The following is a 17,680-nucleotide window of genomic DNA, read 5'->3' on the forward strand; positions in this document are numbered from 1 at the left end:
TTCCCGCGCTGAGCAGCAGGAAACGTGTCTCACTGCGTTCTGTCAAACAGGTGTTTGTGCTGAAGTTTCACACCATCGCCCGATACCAGCTCGTCTCCATCTTCAAAAAGTGCAAGCCTCAGTCGGAGATGGGCATGGTGGACCCGGGGGTTCTGCCGGGGGTGCCAGCCACGCCCACGCCATCCACCACGCCGGCCATCCCGCCGCCCGCCCCGCCCACGCCGGTCGCCGCTGCAGCTCCGCCGTCAGCGGCGCCCTTCGACCGACCCGGGGAGAAGGAGGACAAGCAGACATTCCAGGTGTCGGACTGCCGCAGTCTGGTCAAGACCCTGGTGTGCGGAGTCAAGACCATCACCTGGGGAATCACTTCCTGCAAAGCTCCGGGAGGTGAGCTGCTTTCCGAACTCTGAAGCTGCTGCCAATCGATCAGTTCGGTTAACAGTCCTTCGGTTAACAGTCCTGGGATTTGTTGCGAATTTTATGTGAAACTTGTTTCCTTCTGACTTTCAGAAGCTCAGTTCATCCCCAACAAGCAGCTCCAGCCGAAGGAGACGCAGATCTACATCAAGCTGGTGAAGTACGCCATGCAGGCCTTGGACATCTACCAGGTACGGCCCAGCTGGAGCTGCAGCCATTGGCTGATTCAAACAAAGCCAGAGTTTGTTAAGGCAGTTGACTCTGCTGCTCAGGTTCAGGTTGCCAACAACCAGCAGACGTACATCCGGGTGGCCAACTGCCAGACGGTCCGCATGAAGGAGGAGAAGGAGGTTCTGGAGCATTTTGCTGGTGTATTCACCATGATGAACCCGCTGACCTTCAAGGAGATCTTCCAGACCACCGTGCCCTACATGGTGGAGAGGATCTCCAAGAACTACGCCCTGCAGGTGCCTGTAAACATGCTTCCCACCGCAATGCGCTTCCTACTTGCTCCTAGCTGCTCTGGGTTTCTGGGGCTGGTTGCTCAGATCTCTGCTCTGATTGGTTCCCAGATTGTGGCCAACTCCTTCCTGGCCAACCTGTCCACGTCGGCCCTCTTTGCCACCATCTTGGTGGAGTATCTCCTGGAGAGGTTGCCGGAGATGGGCTCCAATGTGGAGCTGTCCAACCTCTACCTGAAGCTCTTCAAGCTGGTGTTCGGCTCCGTCTCTCTGTTTGCTGCTGAGAACGAGCAGATGCTGAAGGTACTCCTGCTGTAGCTGCACAGCAGAGCCTAACATCCCCTTCAGCCCTTCTAATCGTCTGTAACGCTGTTTGTTGTTCTCAGCCTCACCTCCATAAGATAGTGAACAGCTCCATGGAGCTGGCCCAGTCCGCCAAGGAGCCCTACAACTACTTCCTGCTGCTGCGTGCCCTGTTCCGCTCCATCGGCGGCGGCAGCCATGACCTGCTCTACCAGGAGTTTCTCCCTCTGCTCCCCAACCTGCTGCAAGGTGCAACATGGCTGCCTGTCCTCACGGCCCATTCATGTTTGTAATGGCCGCTGGTGGATGACTAACCCAGTACTTTACTTCCTCCAGGCCTCAACATGCTGCAGAGCGGCCTCCACAAGCAGCACATGAAGGACCTGTTCGTGGAGCTGTGCCTGACGGTTCCGGTCCGCCTCAGCTCCTTGCTGCCCTACCTGCCCATGCTGATGGACCCGCTCGTGTCGGCGCTCAACGGCTCCCAGACTCTGGTCAGCCAGGGCCTACGAACCCTGGAGCTGTGTGTAGACAACCTGCAGCCCGACTTCCTGTACGACCACATCCAGCCGGTCCGGGCTGAGCTCATGCAGGTGATGGTTTGGACCTGCTGGAGTCTCTACAGACTCTGACAGCTGGGGATAGCATTGGCTGGCCTAGCATTAGCTGGCCTAGCATTAGCTGGGATAGCATTGGCTGGCCTAGCATTAGCTGGCCTAGCATTAGCTGGGATAGCATTGGCTGGCCTAGCATTAGCTGGCCTAGCATTAGCTGGGATAGCATTGGCTGGCCTAGCATTAGCTGGCCTAGCATTAGCTGGATAGCATTGGCTGGCCTAGCATTAGCTGGGATAGCATTGGCTGGCCTAGCATTGGCTGGGCTAGCATTAGCTGGGATAGCATTGGCTGGCCTAGCATTGGCTGGCCTAGCATTAGCTGGGATAACATTGGCTGGCCTAGCATTGGCTGGCCTAGCATTAGCTGGGCTAGCACTAGCTAGGGTAACATTGGCTGGGCTGGCACTAGCTAGAGTAGCATTGGCTGGGCTAACATTAGCTGGGCTAGCACTAGCTAGGGTAACATTGGCTGGGCTAGCACTAGCTAGGGTAGCATTAGCTTATTCAGATAATTTGGCTGAAATGTCCCCTGATGATCAGTAATTGTGGGTCTGTTGCTCCTGCTTTTAGATTTAACTTTCTTTAACGTTCTGATCCGTTCTTGCTGAACGGGTCAGAACCAGAACATCTGGTTTTTTCATATGATCTTACAATCTTCCAGGTTTGTGTTTCAGTTGCCATGGTGACTAAATGTCATGTTTTAACTGATGTTGTTCGGAGATAGCAGAGCATTTCTGTGCCGTTAAACGGGCCAAACCTATCCACCAATCAGAGAGCTCCCCAGTGTTTTTAGCCGGGACTCATTTAATCCCCAGAACCAGGCTGTAAGTGAGTTCTGCTCGGGATCTGGGCCTGTCCGTCGTTCTGAAGCTGTGCCGCTGGCGTCCCGCAGGCCCTGTGGCGGACGCTGCGCAACCCGGCGGAGAACATCTCCCATGTGGCGTATCGCGTTCTGGGGAAGTTCGGCGGCAGCAACAGGAAGATGCTGAAGGAATCCCAGAGGCTGCACTACGTGGTGACGGAGGTCCAGGGCCCCAGCATCAAGGTGGAGTTCACCGACTGCAAGGCCTCCATCCAGCTCCCCATGGAGAAGGTAGGATGACAATGTTGATGATGATGACCTCTTGACCTCTATCTGTCCTGCTGTGTCGTCGGTCGCTCCCTCTGCCTGCTACATTTGGGCTGAAGAGAAGAATCAGCCATAAAGGAGCTTTATATTCCTCACTACTGTTCTGCACAGAGAGCCATTAGTTTCTGTCACAGGTGTGTGTGTGTGTCTGTGTGTGTGTGTGTGTGTGTGTGTGTGTGTGTGTGTGTGTGTGTCTGTGTGTGTGTGTCTGTGTGTGTGTGTGTGTGTGTGTGTGTGTGTGTGTGTGTGTGTGTCTGTGTGTGTGTGTCGGTGTGTGTGTGTGTGTGTGTGTCTGTGTGTGTCTGTGTGTGTGTGTGTGTGTCTGTGTCTGTCTGTCTGTCTGTGTGTGTGTGTGTGTGTGTGTGTGTGTGTGTGTGTGTGTGTGTGTGTGTGGTGTGTGTGTGTCTGTGTGTGTGTGTCTGTGTGTGTGTGTGTGTGTGTGTGTGTGTGTCTGTGTGTGTGTGTGTCTGTGTGTGTGTGTCGGTGTGTGTGTGTGTGTGTGTGTCTGTGTGTGTCTGTGTGTGTGTGTGTGTCTGTGTCTGTCTGTCTGTCTGTGTGTGTGTGTGTGTGTGTGTGTGTGTGTGTGTGTGTGTGTGTGTGTGTGTGTGTGTGTGTGTGTGTGTGTGTGTGTGTGTGTGTCTGTCTGTCTGTCCGTCCTTCCTTCCTTCCTTCCTTCCTTCCTTCCTTCCTTCCTTCCTTCCTTCCTTCCTTCCTTCCTTCCTTCCTGTCAGGTCATTCAATTCCTGTCTTGTTTCTCCTCCTCACCCAGCCAGTAATCATCAATCTGGTGCAGGGCCACTGTGACGGCATTATTTACTCTCTCTAATGACTGCTCTCTTTTTGGACATTAGGACACACAAACTCACACAAACTCACTCACATTCACACACATTCACACTCCTCCTCCTCCTCTGTCTCCTCCTCTGTGTCCAGGCGATAGAGACGGCCCTGGACTGTCTGAAGAGCGCCAACACGGAGCCGTACTACAGGCGTCAGGCCTGGGAGGTCATCAAGTGCTTCCTGGTGGCCATGACCAGCCTGGATGACAACAAACACGCCCTCTACCAGCTGCTGTCCCACCCCAAGTCAGTACTCTCTGCTTCCCCAGAGCGCATCGTAGCTTTCAGGCTGAGCTCAGACCGAAGAAGCAGCAGGAAATGATCCTCTGGGATCCCAGGAATCTGAGGACCACAAGATCTCTCTGGTTTAACTTGCTGCTTTAACTGGTTTAAACTGTTAAAGCAGCAACAGTTGCTTTAAATGTTGCTGGCTGCTATAGGCAGCCAGCAACAAAAACAGACGTCAACATAATGTCAAAGGTGGAAAATGTTTTAATTTCACAGAAATAAATGAGCCTGGTAGCGATGAAACTTGCAGGCCTGATGAGTTTATTTGTCTCAACATTAAAACGACGATTGTTTAAAGGAATCCTCACTGAGTTTGGAGCAACAGTTTGATCATAAAATTTTTTGATTGCTTCTCGTTTGTCTCAGGAGTGAAAGTCGGTTGAGTTTGAGTCCATCGTTTCTCCTGTGCTCTACTGGCAGCTCCACCACAGTAGCTGCGTTTGCTTCACGTTTCTGTGTTTAGCCATGTGGAGTTAGCAGAACAGCGGGTTAGGATTAGCTTCTGCTAATTTTTCTTTGTGTTTGGGTTAGCTGAGGATCAGAAAGCTGCGGTGCAAAACCTACTTCTTGACTCGTTCATTATCTCCCTCCAGATCAGAGCTAATGATGATGTAAACGCGTTACGACCACATTAGTGGGAATGTGATTATTGAGCATCAGCCGATTTGGGCTCCAAAACGGCAAATATGACACGTGAAATGCAAATAATAAGCTAGCGTCTAATTGGGTAATGCGTTGCTGACCCAATCAGACGCTTCCAGGCGGATCCATTCATTGGTTTCTGCCTGCAGAGGGATAAAACCTGCTGCCAGGTGATCATTTGACCTGATGTTTCCTCTGCAGCTTCACTGAGAAGTGGATTCCCAGCGTGATCATCTCCCACCGCTACAAGGCCCAGGACACACCGGCCCGCCGCACCTTTGAGCAGGCCCTGACCGGAGCCTTCATGTCCGCCGTGATCAAGGACCTGCGGCCCAGCGCGCTGCCCTTCGTCGCCAGCCTCATCCGCCATTACACCATGGTGGCTGTGGCCCAGCAGTGCGGTGAGGCCCAATGGGTTCGATCAGAGGCAGAGCGATTCGCCTGCTGCTCCGCCATTTTGTTCTGTCCTCATCGTTATTTTTCTGTTCAGGACCTTTCCTGCTGCCTTGCTACCAGCTGGGCAGCCAGCCCAGCACCGCCATGTTCCACAGTGAGGAGAACGGGTCGAAGGGCATGGACCCTCTGGTTCTGATCGACGCCATCGCCATCTGCATGGCGTACGAGGAGAAGGAGCTGTGTAAGATCGGAGAGGTGGCTCTGGCCGTCATCTTCGACGTGGCCAGCATCATCCTGGGCTCCAAGGAGCGGGTAGGCCTCGCTAGCCTTGAACGTGATGGTGGTGTGTGATGCCATGGTAACCCCTGTGGCTCCGCCCCCAGGCCTGCCAGCTGCCCCTGTTCTCCTACATCGTGGAACGGCTGTGCGCCTGCTGCTATGAGCAGGCCTGGTACGCCAAGCTGGGCGGCGTCGTGTCCATCAAGTTCCTGATGGAGCGGCTGCCTCTCATCTGGGTTCTGCAGAACCAGCTCACCTTTCTCAAAGCGCTCCTCTTCGTCATGATGGACCTCACTGGAGAGGTGGGACCGTAACAGCTGTCTGTAACTTAGTTACTTTACTGAGTACTGGATTCCTGGCACACACTGCCTCGGCCCACCAGGCTCTAGCAGCAATGCTTCAAGGTCAACCTGGAAGAGAAACAGTTTCATAAACATTCAAATAAGATACAGACTTCTTAAAACCCATTCTGGTTTTGCCCTGAGGTTCAGCTTTGTTCTGACTGTTTGGGCTGGACAGTATTTATTATTTTATTTACAAGTCCAACGTTCTTGTTTTGTGTATTTTATGAGATCCAGTTTAAAGCAGAGAGAGTTTAAAATCCAAAATTTTAAACATTTTACTGCATGTATGTGTTCCACTAAATTATCATTGTAGACATTTTAATAGAATAATCTTTGCTGTTTTGCTCCACTATATTAATTTATTGTCTGATTTAGAAATCTCTACAGTGATTTTAAATAATCATTCCCAGAACAAAAAGTGGATCAAATGTGAACAGGATGAATTCCAACTTAGAGGCGTTGCTCCCAGCGCTCAATCCCAGTTAAACCATTACATTTTGACGCCGAAGCAGGAACACATTCTCCTCGTCGATTTGTCCACAGGTGTCGAACGGAGCGGTCGCCATGGCGAAGACCACCTTGGAGCAGCTGCTGGTGCGCTGCGCCACGCCGCTGAAGGACGAGGAGAAGACGGAGGAGCTGCTGGCCGCCCAGGATAAATCCTTCCACATGGTGACCCACGACCTGGTGCGAGAGGTCACGTCCCCCAACTCCACCGTCAGGAAGCAGGCCATGCACTCGCTGCAGGTCCTGGCCCAGGTCACCGGCAAGAGCGTGACGGTCATCATGGAGCCCCACAAGGAGGTGACCCGTCACCACATTGGCACAAAGAGGTCAAAGGTCAGGAGGGTCCTGTTAACACCCGGCTGCTCTGCAGGTTCTGCAGGACATGGTTCCTCCGAAGAAGCACCTGCTCCGCCATCAGCCCGCCAACGCCCAGATCGGCCTGATGGAGGGCAACACCTTCTGCACCACGCTGCAGCCGCGCCTCTTCACCATGGACCTGAACGTCATGGAGCACAAGGTCTTCTACACAGAGGTACTACGGCCCCAGTGCACCCAGTGCCACTCGGTCCACCCGGTGCACCCAGCCTCCTGCTCTTTAAACCACCTGTTTAACTCAGCACTTCCCAACCTGTGTGCAGCTGCTGAACCTGTGTGAGGCAGAGGATGCTGCTCTAATGAAGCTGCCTTGCTACAAGAGTCTTCCCTCCCTGGTTCCTCTGCGGATCGCTGCCCTCAGTGAGTCTGTTTGACCTGGACAGGTTCTGGCGCGTCACCAAAAGACTCCGGTGAGAATTTAGTGTGACGCTAACGATTTGTGGTGTTTTTAACAGATGCTCTAGCAGCTTGCAACTACCTGCCTCAGTCCAGGGAGAAGATCATCGCTGCTCTGTTCAAAGCTCTCAACTCCACCAACAACGAGCTGCAGGAGGCAGGGGAAGCCTGCATGAGGAAGGTTAGCATGTTGCTGCTTCACTGACACATGATGCTTAACATGGCTAACTGCCCTTTGAGTTGCTCTCTGGTCTGAGAGCCAGGAACATGGAGGACACGCTGCTGTGAGACTAATTCTGCTTTGCAATGAACTGTGTTTAGTTTAAAACGTTTTGAGGGCGCCTCTTTGGCACCTGCCTCTGCAGCTGAAAGTAGCGTTTAGCTATTAGTTAGGCGTTAGTGCAAGTGAGAGTGCAACACAAGTAACCAGTGAATAGTTCAACAGTTCTTAATACTGATAAGAAGAGCTTTATTCATCCCCTGGGGGTGAAGCTGATGTTTCAGTACGGCTGGTCCAAAAAGCAACTAACACACATAAGCCATGGGTAGACAGACGGGTGGAGGAGGATGCAGCCGTGGCAGCGGTCCTTTCGGTACATCAGAAAATAAACAAACAGGATATTTGACAAAGCTGTGAGGAACCTGAATGACCTGGGGAATCGTTTCAGCCGTAACAGAACCAAGTCCTAATTCCCGATTGTTCAGAGCGACCAGCTCCTCGGTGTTTACTCCAGAAAGCCGATGGTGGTGAATTATGGCGCTTGGTAGCCATGGTGACCTGGAAACCAGGAAGCGGTCCTTGTCTTTTATTTTCCAGTAGAAGGTGGAAACAGATCAAATGAAGCAGTTTTTAATTGTTATTTATACTTTTGTTCTTGATTTGGTTCAGATTTCATTTGAATTACCTGAAAAACTTTAGCTTTTTTTAAACTGAGTTGGTGAAAATCAGCTTGAGCCAATCATGGCCGTGCGTCTGCGCCTTTATGGATCGGTCTGGGCCTGAGGAGCCGAGGAAACGGGACAGCGGCTTTAATAAAATCACATTTCCTCTGGGCGGGATCCACCGCCACTTATCTTCATATGAACCTGGCCGGCTGCTCCATCACGCTGTCCCCGAACCGTCACTTCCTCCTCATCCATCCTGGCTCCTCGGCCGCCGCTGCTAATCAGCGTTGCCATGGCGAGATCGATACAGGACGGAGAAAATGGAGGAGGCTGCCATGCATCAGGCTCTGTTCAGCAGCCAAAACAGTTCAGGAAGCGCGTGATCCAAAACCGATCGCTTAGATCAATGAAGGTAAAGCTGTGAAAACATGCAGAACCAGAACCTGGATGGGCCTCAGATCCCTCCAGAACCAGCCGGCAAACACTTTCTGTCATGTGGGTCAAAACTATTTATGAACTAAAATGAAGTAATCCTGCTTTTATTTTGTAGAAGGATGAGGTCATTTCCTGTAGATCCAGAAGCTAAAAAGCATTTTGTGTCTGCAGTTCCTGGAGGGAGCGACCATCGAGGTGGACCAGATCCACACTCACATGCGCCCCCTGCTGATGATGCTGGGTGACTACCGCAGCCTGACGCTCAACGTGGTGAACCGCCTCACCTCCGTCACGCGCCTCTTCCCCAACTCCTTCAACGACAAGTTCTGCGACCAGATGATGGTGAGAGCAGGAAGTATTCGCATCCTGCCACACCGCCATTAACATGATTCTTCCACCTGAGCCTCCCCGTCTGACCAACCAGAACCTGCTGCCGGACCGAGGTGGTTCTGCTGGTTCTGGATCCAGGCTAAAAGATCGGCTCAGATTAAACCCAGGAAAGATGTGAAAACTTTTGTAATGTCCCTTCAAGTTCTGCAGAACCAGATCCAGCAGGATTGGACTGGTCTATCAGCAGTTACTACCATGCTCCAGTTTGTTGTTTACTGTTGGACACACACACACACACACACACACACACACACACACACACACACACACACACACCCTGACGTGTGCCCTCTGCTCCTGCAGCAACACCTGCGGAAGTGGATGGAGGTGGTAGTGATAACCCACAAGGGCGGCCAGCGCAGCGACGGCAGCGTAAGTAACCGGGTCAGAGAGGACACTCACACACTGCAACACACACTGCAACTCACACACTGCAACTCACACTGCAACTCACACACTGCAACTCACACACTGCAACTCCCACTGCAACTCACACACTGCAACTCACACACTGCAACTCACACTGCAACACACACTGCAACACACACTGCAAAACACACTGCAACACACACTGCAACTCACACTGCAACACACACACTGCAACACACACTGCAACTCACACTGCAACACACACACTGCAACACACTGCAACACACACTGCAACACACACTGCAACACACACTGCAACTCACACTACAACACACACACTGCAACACACTGCAACTCACACACTGCAACTCACACTGCAACACACACACTGCAACTCACACACTGCAACTCACACTGCAACTCACACACTGCAACTCACACACTGCAACTCACACTGCAACACACACTGCAACACACACTGCAAAACACACTGCAACACACACTGCAACTCACACTGCAACACACACACTGCAACTCACACTGCAACACACACACTGCAACACACACTGCAACTCACACTGCAACACACACACTGCAACACACTGCAACACACACTGCAACACACACTGCAACTCACACACTGCAACTCACACTGCAACACACACACTGCAACACACACTGCAACACACACACTGCAACTCACACTGCAACTCACACTGCAACACACACTGCAACACACACTGCAACTCACACTGCAACACACACTGCAACTTACACACTGCAACTCACACACTGCAACACACACTGCAACTCACACACTGCAACTCACACCCTGCAACACACACTGCAACTCACACTGCAACACACACTGCAACACACACTGCAATACACACTGCAACTCACACACTGCAACACACACTGCAACACACACTGCAACACACACTGCAACACACACTGCAACACACACTGCAACTCACACACTGCAACTCACACACTGCAACACACACTGCAACACACACTGCAACACACACTGCAACTTACACACTGCAACACACACTGCAACACACACTGCAACACACACTGCAACTCACACACTGCAACTCACACTGCAACTCACACTGCAACTCACACACTGCAACTCACACACTGCAACACACACACTGCAACACACACTGCAACTCACACACTGCAACACACACTGCAACTCACACACTGCAACTCACACACTGCAACACACACACTGCAACACACACTGCAACTCACACACTGCAACTCACACACTGCAACACACTGCAACTCACACACTGCAACACACACTGCAACTCACACACTGCAACTCACACACTGCAACACACACACTGCAACACACACTGCAACTCACACACTGCAACTCACACACTGCAACACACACACTGCAACTCACACACTGCAACACACACTGCAACTCACACACTGCAACACACACCGCAACACACACCGCAACACACACACTGCAACACTCACACTGGACCACTCACACTGCAACACACACAGACAGGTTTAAAAGCCTCTGCCTTCCCAGTTTCCCTGCAGTGTGAGGTGCAGTGGCTCCCCAGTTTGTGGCTGATGTTTGCAGTGGACATTCTGGTCTTCCACAGCTGCTGTTCTGACTTCCTGATTGTGTTTCCGTCGCATTCTGCTTGGCTGAACGTCATGGTTAACAGGCGCCGCTCTCGTGTCTCCCAGGACCGGCTCACGCTGCCACGTCAGGTCGATGCAGACCGACATGTTGGGTGTCCTGATTTTAGATCGATGCGTAACCGTCTTCCCAGATAATCTCTAGAAGCTACTGATTGTTGGAAGGAAAACCCAGGCTAAAGATAAAACCCAGGACAAAACTCTTCCTGTGTGAGCCTCTGCTCTGTTTGCTGCGTGGTTAGCAGCGCGTCTCCCCTTTGGTCCACCTGGATTGCCGGTGTGTCCTCTGCGTCTGCAGGTCATCCTGGCCTGATCTGTCTGCGAGCCGCGGCAGTCAGCAGTTCTTCAATCAGTGATTAATTAGTTGGGCGGCGGCGGGTCATCCTCATTATCTCCCGACAGATAACCTTGGAAAGGCAGCAAAGGAAAAAACTGCAGCTGCTCGTCTCCTCTGCTGACTCACCTGGCGGGGTTCACAAGGCACCACTAATTACATGCTAATTAGCCTTTAGCTTGTGGGGCCTGACAGGGGTCACAAGGTCAATTACCTCTGACTGATGGAGACAGAAACAGGGTGGGAAGAGGGAGCAAGATGGTGAGTTTAGATATCTAGACGATCTAAGGCAATTGGATCACCTGCAGTCAGACGCGCTCTGATGCAACCGGGACGCGCTCTGATGCAACCGGGACGTGCTCTGATTTGACCTGGACGTGCTCTGGGGCGACCGGGACGCGCTCTGATGCAACCGGGACACGCTCTGATGCAACCGGGACACGCTCTGATGCAACCGGACACGCTCTGATGCAACCGGGACGTGCTCTGTTTTGACCTGGACGCGCTCTGGGGCGACCGGGACGCGCTCTGAGGCGACCAGGACGCGCTCTGATGCGACCTGGACGTGCTCTGGGGCGACCGGACGCGCTCTGATGCAACCGGGACGCGCTCTGAGGCGACCGGGACGCGCTCTGATGCAACCGGGACGCGCTCTGATGCGACCGGGACGCGCTCTGATGCGACCGGGACGCGCTCTGATGCGACCGGGACGCGCTCTGAGGCGACCGGGACGCGCTCTGATTTGACCGGGACGCGCTCTGATGCGACCGGGACGCGCTCTGATGCGACCGGGACGCGCTCTGAGGCGACCAGGACGCGCTCTGATGCGACCTGGACGCGCTCTGAGGCGACCGGGACGCCCTCTGATGCGACCGGGACGCGCTCTGATTTGACCTGGATGCTCTCTGGGGCGACCGGGACGCGCTCTGAGGCGACCGGGACGCGCTCTGAGGCGACCGGGACGCGCTCTGATGCGACCTGGACGCGCTCTGATGCGACCGGGACGCGCTCTGAGGCGACCGGGACGCGCTCTGATGCGACCGGGACGCGCTCTGATGCGACCGGGATGCGCTCTGAGGTGACCGGGATGCGCTCTGAGGCGACCGGGACGCGTTCTGATGCGACCGGGACGCGCTCTGATTTGACCTGGACGCGCTCTGGGGCGACCTGGGACGCTCTCTGATGCGACCGGGATGCGCTCTGAGGCGACCGGGACGCGTTCTGATGCGACCGGGACGCGCTCTGATTTGACCTGGACGCGCTCTGGGGCGACCTGGGACGCTCTCTGATGCGACCGGGATGCGCTCTGAGGCGACCGGGACGCGTTCTGATGCGACCGGGACGCGCTCTGATTTGACCTGGACGCGCTCTGAGGCGACCGGGATGCGCTCCGGGGCGACCGGGACGCGTTCTGATGCGACCGGGACGCGCTCTGATTTGACCTGGACGCGCTCTGATGCGACCGGGATGCGCTCTGATGCGACCGGGATGCGCTCTGAGGCGACCGGGACGCGCTCTGAGGAGAGAAAGTGAAGTTTAATTAGAATGAAACTCCAGATTGTTCCTGAAGTTTTGACTGAATGTCAGCTTTTATTTATGGTTCCAAAACATGAACCTTGCTTGGTAATTCCAAAGATGCTAAAGTTTTCCTGTTGAGTTCTTTTATATTAATAAAGAACTTTATTGGAAGGTCGGAGTTCAGCCCAAACAGTAACACTCTGACTCACACACACACAAGCCCTCTTTGTTGTGCTCACTGACCGTTGTCTCCATCCTGGTGCAGCCTGCTTTGGAGGGGGTGGAGGTGAGGCTCGTCCCGGCGCTCCGCCGACTGTCAGTGAGTTTGTTGGTGGTTGACCTTTGACCCCAGTGTCCCGTAGTGGTGGCTGTGACCCGTACCTCTGTCCGTGTGTCTGTGGTGTTGCTAGAAGATGTTCCTGTTCTCCTGACGCTCCAGGTTTCCACATGCAAAACTATTCACACCCTGTAAACTCTTCTGCATGCCGTCACGTTGGCGGCCTTCAGTCATTTCTGAGTCGGACCGGCAGAGCGAGACGGGAAGAGTGCCAGTTCCACGCAGAAACATCTGGGAAGAGGGGCATGCAGATGTTGTCGGAACCGCAGAGTCCTCATGCCTGCTGCTGCCACGACCAGAACAAGCAGCTGCGTTTCTGCTTCCTGACGGAAACTTTGTGATGGTGTTGCCTTCAGCTTCCCGACTTCCTGCTTCTCCTGCTCAAGTTGTAGAACAAATCGTCATCAGGAAACTTCTGGAGACTTGAGGAGAGCCAGTTTCCGTTCGGGGCTTTGGAGGTTGACAGCAGCCCAGAGCGGTGCTCAGGTTTCTGTGGAGAGAGAAGGTGAGGGTTTGAATACTTCTGCAGTTGCTGCTCATGGTTCCATCACGTCTGTCTGTAGAAGCCAGAGTTCCTCCTGATGTGCTGCAGACTTCAGCAGCTGCTTTTTCTTCTTCTCCTGGCGTCTGTAGGAGATGAAGATCTGCTCGGCCATCATCAACCTCTTCCACCTGATCCCGGCGGCGCCGCAGACGCTGGTCAAGCCTCTGCTGGAGGTGGTGATGAAGACGGAGCGGGCCATGCTGATCGAGGTGGGGCGTCTGGCCGACCTCCGACCTCTCTCTGACCTCTCTCTCTCTCTCTGACCTCTCTCTGACCTCCTCCTCTTCCTCAGGCCGGCAGTCCCTTCAGAGAGCCTCTCATCAAGTTCCTGACCCGCCATCCGTCCCAGACAGTGGAGCTGTTCATGATGGAGGCGACGCTCAACGACCCGCAGTGGAGCCGCATGTTCATGGTACCGGACCGACTCGGTGTTCTGTGTTGTGCTGGTTCTGGTTCCGGACCGACCCGCTGTTCTGTGCTCTGCAGAGTTTCCTGAAGCACCGAGACGCCAAGCCGCTCAGAGACGTTTTGGCCTCCAATCCCAACCGCTTCGTCCCCCTGCTGGTTCCGGCCGGTACTACGGCCACAGTCCGACCCGGTTCTCCCTCCACCGCCACGGCCAGACTGGACCTGCAGTTCCAGGCCATTAAGGTGCATCAGGAGTATTAATGGGACTTGCGTGATTTAACTAGACCTGGGGGACACAGATCAGAAGCTAAACAGCTGCTTTATTTCATACCAGATCAGATTTCAATCTGTTTTTCTTTCTTGATTTTCTAAAAATGAAATGATGCAAAATAATTTAAAAATGGTTTTAATGTCAGTCATCCCTCCACGATGAGAATCTAATATCAGCAGATTACAAACGTTACGACTTCAACAGAATCCAGTCCTGGCTCTAATCCTGACGTGGCTCACAGTTTCCTGCTTGTAACTTTTCAGATCATCAGCATCATCGTGAAGAACGACGAAGGCTGGCTGGCCGGCCAGCACTCCCTGGTCAGCCAGCTGCGCCGCGTCTGGGTCAGCGAGGCCTTCCAGGAAAGACACCGCAAAGATAACATGGCCGCCACCAACTGGAAGGAGCCGAAACTGCTGGCGTACTGCCTGCTGAGCTACTGCAAGTAGGTTGGCCGGGCCGGGCCGGGCCGGGTTCTGGAGCGCCAGACGGCTGGGATGGAAACGCTGCAGCGCCTTCATAGGCTGTACTGCGGTTCTGACCGGTCTGGTTCTCTGCAGGAGGAACTACTCTGAGATCGAGCTGCTGTTCCAGCTGGTGCGGGCGTTCACAGGCCGCTTCCTGTGCAACATGACGTTCCTGAAGGAATACATGGAGGAGGAGATTCCCCGGAACTACTCCATCTCCCAGAAACGCGCTGTTCTTCCGCTTCGTGGAGTTCAACGACCCGCACTTCAACGACGAGCTCAAAGCCAAGGTAGCTGTGCCACCTCCAGACGCAGCACAAAGCATGAATCAGCAGCAGAACGCGTCTCCTCATGGCGCCCAACCTGCAGCATTAAACTCTGACTGCAGCATTAAACTCTGACTGCAGCATTAAACTCTGACTGCAGCATTAGACTCTGACTGCAGCATTAAACTCTGACTGCAGCATTAAACTCTGACTGCAGCATTAGACTCTGACTGCAGCATTAAACTCTGACTGCAGCATTAGACTCTGACTGCAGCATTAGACTCTGACTGCAGCATTAGACTCTGACTGCAGCATTAAACTCTGACTGCAGCATTAGACTCTGACTGCAGCATTAGACTCTGACTGCAGCATTAGACTCTGACTGCAGCATTAAACTCTGACTGCAGCATTAGACTCTGACTGCAGCATTAGACTCTGACTGCAGCATTAAACTCTGACTGCAGCATTAGACTCTGACTGCAGCATTAGACTCTGACTGCAGCATTAGACTCTGACTGCAGCATTAGACTCTGACTGCAGCATTAGACTCTGACTGCAGCATTAGACTCTGACTGCAGCATTAAACTCTGACTGCAGCATTAGACTCTGACTGCAGCATTAAACTCTGACTGCAGCATTAAACTCTGACTGCAGCATTAAACTCTGACTGCAGCATTAGACTCTGACTGCAGCATTAAACTCTGACTGCAGCATTAGACTCTGACTGCAGCATTAAACTCTGACTGCAGCATTAGACTCTGACTGCAGCATTAGACTCTGACTGCAGCATTAAACTCTGACTGCAGCATTAGACTCTGACTGCAGCATTAAACTCTGACTGCAGCATTAGACTCTGACTGCAGCATTAGACTCTGACTGCAGCATTAGACTCTGACTGCAGCATTAGACTCTGACTGCAGCATTAAACTCTGACTGCAGCATTAGACTCTGACTGCAGCATTAGACTCTGACTGCAGCATTAGACTCTGACTGCAGCATTAAACTCTGACTGCAGCATTAGACTCTGACTGCAGCATTAAACTCTGACTGCAGCATTAAACTCTGACTGCAGCATTAAACTCTGACTGCAGCATTAGACTCTGACTGCAGCATTAAACTCTGACTGCAGCATTAAACTCTGACTGCAGCATTAGACTCTGACTGCAGCATTAAACTCTGACTGCAGCATTAGACTCTGACTGCAGCATTAGACTCTGACTGCAGCATTAGACTCTGACTGCAGCATTAGACTCTGACTGCAGCATTAAACTCTGACTGCAGCATTAGACTCTGACTGCAGCATTAGACTCTGACTGCAGCATTAGACTCTGACTGCAGCATTAAACTCTGACTGCAGCATTAGACTCTGACTGCAGCATTAGACTCTGACTGCAGCATTAAACTCTGACTGCAGCATTAGACTCTGACTGCAGCATTAGACTCTGACTGCAGCATTAGACTCTGACTGCAGCATTAAACTCTGACTGCAGCATTAGACTCTGACTGCAGCATTAGACTCTGACTGCAGCATTAGACTCTGACTGCAGCATTAAACTCTGACTGCAGCATTAGACTCTGACTGCAGCATTAAACTCTGACTGCAGCATTAAACTCTGACTGCAGCATTAGACTCTGACTGCAGCATTAGACTCTGACTGCAGCAAGCGCCCCCTGTTTTGGTCCCCAGGTGCTGCAGCACATCCTGAACCCGGCCTTCCTGCACAGCTTTGAGAAGGGCGAGGGCGAGCAGCTGCTGGGGCCTCCCAACCCTGAGGGCGACAACCCAGAGAGCATCACCAGCGTCTTCATCACCAAGGTAACACTGCTGCGCTTCTCTGCATCCGACCAGCAAAGGCAGAAGAAGAGATTCAGCTCATCCTCCCCTCGCTACAATTCTGCTGAGTTTATTCTACCAGTCAGTTGGACGCGGTTTGAGCCCGGTGTTGCTCTGTATCCAGGTTCTGGACCCAGAGAAGCAGGCGGACCTGCTGGACTCGCTGCGGATCTGCCTGCTGCAGTTCTCCACCCTGCTGGTGGAGCACGCCCCCCACCACATCCACGACAACAACAAGTCCCGCAACAGCAAGCTGCGGCGCCTCATGACCTTCGCCTGGCCCTGCCTGCTGCCCAAGGCCTGCGTCGACCCGGCCTGCAAGTACAGCGGCCACCTGCTGCTGGCTCACATCATCGCCAAGTTCGCCATCCACAAGAAGATCGTCCTGCAGGTCAGCGCCGGCCCGACGGCCCGGCCAGCCGAGACCCGATCGACCCAGGGCTCGGCCCCCTCCACCGAGCCGCCCACCACCCTACAACACACCATGCGCGCCATCGTCCGCCAGGCCATGGCCATCCTGACGCCCGCCGTGCCGGCCCGCATGGAGGACGGCACCAGATGCTGACCCACTGGACCCGCAAGATCATCGTGGAGGAGGGCCACACCGTGCCGCAGCTGGTCCACATCCTGCACCTCATAGTGCAGCACTTCAGGGTGAGTAGAACCAGTAGAACCAGTAGGACCAGTAGGACCAGTATAGTGTCCCTGCTGCAGGAGCTGAGGCTGAGGAAACTCAGTCTCTGTGTTTCTGTTGAACTGGAGAATGAAAAACTTCATTCAAATGTTTAATGGAGTTCAAGTTTTGTAGAACTGGAGAGCGGTTTTGGTCTCAGACCACTTCTTGATGGTCTCCATCCCGTCTCCATCTTGTCTCTGTCCCATCTCCATCCTGTCTCCGTCCCGTCTCCATCTTGTCTCTGTCCCATCTCGTCTCCATCCTGTCTCTGTCCCAT

At 53.3% G+C, this 17,680-nt stretch overlaps 1 protein-coding gene across 1 annotated transcript in view; it reads left to right on the forward strand.

Moving 5' to 3' along the window:
• The window catches only part of trrap (transformation/transcription domain-associated protein), a 59,246-nt gene that overhangs the window by 11,324 nt on the left and 30,242 nt on the right, over nucleotides 1-17,680 (forward strand). The window contains 28 exon segments of the mRNA XM_055057790.1: nucleotides 51-387; nucleotides 511-608; nucleotides 690-884; nucleotides 990-1,181; nucleotides 1,265-1,430; nucleotides 1,518-1,774; nucleotides 2,690-2,890; nucleotides 3,860-4,011; nucleotides 4,897-5,096; nucleotides 5,186-5,403; nucleotides 5,475-5,672; nucleotides 6,258-6,518; nucleotides 6,592-6,753; nucleotides 6,860-6,956; nucleotides 7,052-7,173; nucleotides 8,484-8,654; nucleotides 9,006-9,074; nucleotides 12,866-12,886; nucleotides 13,571-13,690; nucleotides 13,774-13,893; nucleotides 13,968-14,132; nucleotides 14,424-14,605; nucleotides 14,721-14,855; nucleotides 14,857-14,917; nucleotides 16,581-16,709; nucleotides 16,852-17,124; nucleotides 17,188-17,275; nucleotides 17,278-17,381. Coding sequence (XP_054913765.1) covers nucleotides 51-387; nucleotides 511-608; nucleotides 690-884; nucleotides 990-1,181; nucleotides 1,265-1,430; nucleotides 1,518-1,774; nucleotides 2,690-2,890; nucleotides 3,860-4,011; nucleotides 4,897-5,096; nucleotides 5,186-5,403; nucleotides 5,475-5,672; nucleotides 6,258-6,518; nucleotides 6,592-6,753; nucleotides 6,860-6,956; nucleotides 7,052-7,173; nucleotides 8,484-8,654; nucleotides 9,006-9,074; nucleotides 12,866-12,886; nucleotides 13,571-13,690; nucleotides 13,774-13,893; nucleotides 13,968-14,132; nucleotides 14,424-14,605; nucleotides 14,721-14,855; nucleotides 14,857-14,917; nucleotides 16,581-16,709; nucleotides 16,852-17,124; nucleotides 17,188-17,275; nucleotides 17,278-17,381 — 4,494 coding nt within the window.

Source organism: Poeciliopsis prolifica, unplaced genomic scaffold, assembly GCF_027474105.1.
Source record: "Poeciliopsis prolifica strain line A6 unplaced genomic scaffold, Auburn_PproV2 SCAFFOLD049, whole genome shotgun sequence".
Classification (NCBI taxonomy): domain Eukaryota; kingdom Metazoa; phylum Chordata; class Actinopteri; order Cyprinodontiformes; family Poeciliidae; genus Poeciliopsis; species Poeciliopsis prolifica.